Here is a 6,508-nt window from a genome sequence, read left to right on the forward strand (position 1 = left end):
CACACAACACAAATGACCCAAAGTCCTATATATATATAGATAGGGCTGAGCATTGGGCGGGTTGGTCGGGTTACAAGACATTTTTACCCGTCCAATGTCATAATCGAGTTAGCAAAAGTGACCCGTAACTTGCCCAATTAAGAATTTTTTTTTTAACCCGTCCAATAATTTGGGCGGGTTGGTCGGGTTAACCCGCCCAAACCGAAATTGTATTTTTTTTGGGCGGGTTGGTCGGGTCAACCCGCCCAAACAAAAGTTGTATTTTTTTTTTTACATTTTTGTCATTTTTTTCTTTTAAATACTAGTACTAATAGTGTGAAGTTTATCTTTTTAAGCTTAAAACAATATTTTAAATTATAGTAAAAAAATTAAAGCAAAACTTAATTAATTTATATATTTATTTGAATATATTAAAAATAATAAATTCTTAATTGGGCGGGTTGATAATTATTTTCAACCCGCCCAATGTAACAATTGGGCGGTTAAAATTTTAGTCGGTTTATTCGGGTTGCGTTTTTTTGCGGTTTTTTCGGGTTGGTTTGGGAGGATTATTCGGGTTGTAAAAATTTCTGCACAACCCTACATATAGATTGGGAAAGTCGGTTTAGTGAACTACTATAATTTTGCTAGAAATTTCTAGCATTGTTTTTGTTGGGCTTGGCCCAATAAAACCAATCATCTATGAAACTATAGCAATGACTAGAAAAGTCTAGAAACTTTGAGAGGCGATGGTGACTTCTTAAAAAAAAAAAGGTAAAAAGTTAAGAAGAATTTAGCCCGGTTAACACAAAAACAAAAAAACTAAAAAACACAAAAAATAAAAAGGAGACCATCGTGATTCGTGAGTAATTAGAGAATTTGTGGTTTACAGCAAAAAAAATTGAGAATTTGTACAGTTGCTTCAAAATTTGGTCAAACCCAATTTCAAAATTATCATCATTTATATATATAATTTATAATAAACATATTAAAATGATAATATAAAGTTGTTGTGGACATGGCTGCTTGAGTGGTCTGTTGTATTATATATATCTACATAGATGTATATGACAGAGCAGATATTTAATCCCATTTAGTTTAGTTTGACAGGTGTCGTTGTTGTTCTTGTTCTAATGAATTTTAATAGTAAGAGCTGAAGTGAATATCATGTAGACAAAAATGTTTAATGTATGTATTAAATGAAACTTTACATATCTTTCTTTGTAGCCAAAAGTAATGAAAAGTGAATAAAGATAAAGAGCTTAGACAATGGTCCCGCCCTTGACGTATTCAGTGAGAGCCAGGGCAACCAATCCCACCATGGCAACCCTGCCGTTCAAGAGCTCGGCGTCGGAGGTCATAACTCCATCGGACTTGGACTCCACGCTCACCCCTTTGAAAAGGGGTACCAATGAAGCCAGTGTGAGCACTATGCTCGTTCCCACGAACCACGACCCTCCACCGTTGCTTATCTGAGCAAACACATCCTGACCCTTCGATAGCTCCATTGCCATCGCCCCCATGAACCCAACCATTGCTAGCCTACCGTTGATTCTCTCCGGTGCTGGCCCACTGAATGCCAACACGTCTGTGAATCTTGTGCTCATCTGTTACCACACCAAAAAATAAAAAAACTCCATTAAATCATACATACATATATATATTTATATATATGTGTTTGTGTTTGTGTTTGTAATGCTTGTTTATTAGCTACCTTTGGCTTTGGAGGAGAAGGCGCTGCTGGCTTTGCTTGTGGTGGTGGCGACTCTGTAATAGGCGTTAACGGCTCCTTTTCACCATCCTGAAATTCATAAACAAAAGCACAAACAAACAGGTTAAGATTTATATACATAATACAAACAAAAAATTAGGTGTGTCTAGACATATCACACACACACATATATATATACCTCGGCCATGCATCTAACTCTCATGGACAAATGAGTGCTATTCCTGTACAACGTCTTAGGTAACTCTAGAGTGGTTCTATTCCTTGAAGCAGCATATGAAAATGTGCTAGCTACAAGAGATTGCATGGTGGCCATTTTGCTCTGAAACTTTAAGGAGCAGTTTAGGAGTGTCTTTAAGAAGTTAAAAGCTTTGTAAAAGAAAAAGCTTTGCAATTTTCAGTTGTATTATTAAGTTGATTTATATAGAAAAAAGAATTGAAAGAAAGTGATGGATATTTTGGCGCCACGTTTGTGATAAAATTTCCTCGGAGCTCAATGGGTCCTGTGGGGTTTGGAGAGACGTGGCCCCTAAGTTCACCATGTTGTACCTTTCAAGGGCTTTTGAGGCCACAAATAGGTCAAGTGGCAGTGTCCGGGGGAGCATTCTGGATGAAAATACGACCACTAGTCTCACCCACATAATGATTTTAAATTTTAGAAAAGTTTGGACCTAGTCATTGTTTTCTGTTTTTTGTTTTTAAAGTTGTGTTCTCAGGAATGAGAACAGAAAACTGTTTTCGTAATTTAAAAAAAACAAGAGGTGTTTGGTTAATATTTTCTAAAAACAATTTTTTAGTTTTATTTTTTTTAAATCTTAAATAAAATATTAACAAATATATTTACAAAGAGAAAAATATTTTAAAAGTTTGTAATAAATAATGAGATAAAATAATTTGAAAAAAATGATGAAAAATAAGAAGTGAGAAAGTAAGGAGAGAAATTTTGAAGAAATAGAAATTGAGAAGAGAGAAATTGATCCAAGAAAAAATGAGAGAGAATGTGATAAGAAAGAAAGTGAAGAGAGAGAAGTGAGTAGAGAGAAAGTGATGAGAGAGGAAATGACGAGAGAGAAAAAATGATGAGAGAGAAAATTATGATATATTAAGTGATGAGAGAGAAATTGATGTGAGAGAAACTGAAGAGAGAGAAACTAATGAGAGAGAAAATTATGTGACAATAAATGATGTTAGATAATAATAAATAAATAAATGATGTGAAAAAAAAAAGATAGACAAAATTTTTGTGAGAACAACAGAAAACAACTTTTTGTTGTTCTCAAAATTTTCTGTTTTTTGTAACTTTGCTTTTAAAAATTGTTTTATGAAAACAACACCAAACACCCCAACTTGTTTTCAAAAAATAATTTTTAGCTTTTAAAAACAAAAAACAGTTTTTTAGTTAAGGTGTCAAACACCCTCTTGGTTTATGGTAGAATATGATTATTAGTTCAACTTATTCTAATACTATTTGCTTTGTATCCAAGTATGTATGTATCACCTGCAATGATAAATGATTACCATAAACCATTTCAGACACTAAAACTTTTCGTAACGTTTGTGAATCTCTTTAGCAATCTGTGTTGCATTTATCATCTTTTTAAGGGGTAAAAACAAACAAAATATATTATTTCCATCATTTCTACGATCTGCTCCCATTGTTCTGGAAAATATTCCAATTTTCCAAGTAAATGTGATTTTCTTTGAACAAATATGTGGTTACAAATAGGACAGACAAGTGGGGCACCTGATAGACCTCCCCTCACTTATGTGTACACAACGAGAGGAAAACGTGAAGGGAAGGCTAAGTCAGCAGCTGAGGTGGGCACGACAGATAGTTAGTTAGAAGAGAGTTAGTAGAATGCGGAGAAGTGCACAGGCTTATGATGTATTACTGAGATTAGAATAAGAGTAAGGTTAGCTAGTTATTTGGGGTGTGGAGAAGTTAGAAGGCTGTAACCTTGGGAGAGAATTCAAGCTCTCGAATTCCTGATTATTCAATACAAACGTTCAATTCTTTTGCCATTGTTTCTATATTCCAACTAGTTGTTTACTAATTCTTGCAGAAAGTGCTTACCAAGTGGTATCAGAGACAATACGATCTTACATGGGTCCAAAGAAAGATGCTCAGATCGAGATTTTGGAGGGAAAAATAGGGTCGATGTGGTCGGATTTCCGCCGGGAGATGACAGAGGTTCGCTTGGAATTTTAGAGGTTTCCGACGGAACTTGATCTGCTTAAATCGGATGTTCAACGTATTCCAACATTGGAGAAGAAGATTGACTTTGTGGTGGGCCACCTTGCGCAGCTGATGCAGGCCACTGGACGTCCGACCGTCGACACTACAACTGCCAGTGACGATCGTCAACGTCGCACGGTTGAAGGGGATGGGTCATCTACGTCGGCTAAGTCTTTTGGGGACCAATCCATTCCTCCACCACAGAACCAGCCCGATCCCTTGGGATTTGCACATCATTTTGGTCGTGACTATCGGCCACCCCGAATGGGTTTACCATTGTTCTCTGGCGACAATCTGGAGGGATGAATTTTCAGAGCGGAACAATATTTTTTACTAAATTGATTAACCGAAGCTCACATGTCGGAGGCAGCCATCATAGGCTTGGAGGGAGACGCTTTAACGTGGTTTCAATGGGAAAACCAACGACGACCAATTTCTTCATGGGCAACTTTAAAAAACTTGTTGTTATTGCGATTTTGAGCTGTTCCAGTAGGCTCCTTGTCTGAAGAATTGTTGTCTATGCATCAGGATATCACTATGAAAGACTACTGGATTAAATGGGAGGCCGTCGCATCTCATGTTCCAGACGTGCCCGAGCATATACTTGAAGGCAGCTTCATGAAGGGATTGAAGGAGGAGATTAAGAGTGCCTTGCACATATTACAGCCCATGGGCCTGGCCCAAATTATGGAGACAGCACAACAAATAGAGGCGAGCCATCAATTGGGTTCAACGGGCCAGCCTACACAAGTAACATGTTCCAAGCCTAACATTAGCCTTATTATTCCATTTCGTCCACCTTTTACTCCATATTCGGCTAGATCAGCACAAGCTACCGTATCATCGACACCCGCTCTTAGTCCTTCCGGATCATAAAAAATGGTGGCAACTCCATCTATGAAACGATTGACTAAGGCTGAATACCAAGACAAAAAAGCTTGTGGGGTGTGTTTTAAATGCGATAAGAAATTTCACATAGGCCATGAAAGTGAACAAAAAGCTTTACAGGTCATGTTGACGATGGATGACGATGACTTGTCATATCCAATGGATTCTCCACCATCTACTCGAGAATCGGGTACCGAAAGTGTCGCAGAAGAAACCTTAGCAACTCTTTCTCTTAATTCCTTGGTCGGAATTAATTTAGCTCATACTATGAAATTGGCTGGCCATATTGGACAACAACCAGTCATAGTGTTGATTGATAGCGGTGCTACTCATAATTTCATATCCATGGGCATCGTCTCGACATCAGGCTTACCAATCACGACTACGTTTTGTTATGGGGTTCTTTTGGGCACAGGTGGCAAAGTAAGAACCAAGGGAATTTGCAGCCAAGTTGAATTGGATTTGGGAGCCTTAAGAGTGGTGATTGAATTTTTACCATTAGAATTGGGCGGGGCAAATGTTATATTGGGCATTAAGTGGCTGGAAACATTGGGCAACATGCAGGTTAATTGGCGTTCAATGGTTATGAAATTCGATATGGGAGGCACTTGGGTTACTTTACAAGGGGATCCCACTCTTTGCATATCTCAGATATCCTTGAAGGCGATGATTCAAACAGTGCATCGTGAGGGTCAAGGTTTTTTGGTTCAGTTAGGCACTTTGGTAGTGGATCAGAATGATGATAAAGGCTCTATACCACCTGCTGTGACTTCCTTATTGCAGAAATTCAATGGTGTCTTTCAAGTGCCTCTTGGGCTCCTGCCCACTAGGACTAGAGAACATACATTACTTTACGAGAGGGTGTTGGGCCCGTGTCAGTTCGACCATACTGTTATGCTCAAGCGCAGAAAGATGAAATTGAACGTTTGATGACTGAAATGTTGAAGGCAGGAATAGTCTAGCCTAGTACCAACCCATTTTCGAGCCCCATTTTATTGGTAAAAAAGAAAGATGGGAGTTGGCGATTTTTTTTCGATTATAGAGCCCTTAATCGCGAGACGGTAGCAGACAAGTTTCCCATTCCGGTCATTGATGAGTTGTTGGACGAACTATACGAAGCCACTATTTTTTTCCAAACTGGATTTGAAATTAGGGTACCATCAGATTCGGATAGCTGCTGTTGATATTGAAAAGACGACTTTTTGAACGCATGAGGGACACTATGAGTTTTGGTCATGCCTTTTGGCCTTACTAATGCACCAGCCACATTTCAGGCCCTTATGAATGAGGTTTTTCACGATTTTTTGCGCAAGTTTGTATTGGTATTCTTTGATGATATTTTGGTATATAGTCCATCTCAGGAGGCTCATGTTCGACACTTAGAATTGGTGCTGGAAAGGCTGTAGCAACACCAGTTGTATGCCAATAGGAAAAAAATGCTTGTTTGCTCTGCCAAGTGTGGAATATTTAGGCCATCTTATATCGAAAAAAGGGGTAGCAGTTGATCCTACTAAGCTCTCTGCAATGGAGGATTGGCTGGTTTCGATGACTTTTCGGCAACTACGGGGATTCCTTGGACTCACTGGGTATTATCGGAAATTTGTTCGTGGTTATGGCAGCATCGCACGCCCACTTACTGATCAGCTGTGAAAAGACGCTTTCAATTGGTCACCGGA

At 38.4% G+C, this 6,508-nt stretch overlaps 1 protein-coding gene across 1 annotated transcript; it reads right to left on the reverse strand.

Moving 5' to 3' along the window:
* Positions 1 to 1,149: 1,149 nt before the first annotated feature.
* LOC133819147 (early light-induced protein 1, chloroplastic-like) lies at positions 1,150 to 2,111 on the reverse strand. Its single transcript, XM_062252320.1, has 3 exons — positions 1,890 to 2,111; positions 1,694 to 1,780; positions 1,150 to 1,586 (listed from the first exon to the last, which is right to left on the reverse strand). The coding sequence occupies exons 1-3, from the start codon at positions 2,022 to 2,024 to the stop codon at positions 1,242 to 1,244; spliced, it is 567 nt and encodes a 188-aa protein (XP_062108304.1). The 5' UTR covers positions 2,025 to 2,111; the 3' UTR covers positions 1,150 to 1,241.
* Between the last annotated feature and the right edge of the window lie 4,397 nt (positions 2,112 to 6,508).

This window comes from Humulus lupulus, chromosome 2 (assembly GCF_963169125.1).
Source record: "Humulus lupulus chromosome 2, drHumLupu1.1, whole genome shotgun sequence".
Classification (NCBI taxonomy): Eukaryota; Viridiplantae; Streptophyta; class Magnoliopsida; order Rosales; family Cannabaceae; genus Humulus; species Humulus lupulus.

Bases quoted from the DNA above. Each gene is read 5' to 3' on its own strand.
- LOC133819147 (XM_062252320.1), bottom strand. From the start codon at position 2,024: ATGGCCACCATGCAATCTCTTGTAGCTAGCACATTTTCATATGCTGCT. The intron at 1,781-1,889 runs GTATATATATAT...TATGAATTTCAG, and splicing joins GAGTTAGATGCATGGCCGAG to GATGGTGAAAAGGAGCCGTT. The intron at 1,587-1,693 runs GTAGCTAATAAA...GTGTGGTAACAG, and splicing joins CTTCTCCTCCAAAGCCAAAG to ATGAGCACAAGATTCACAGA.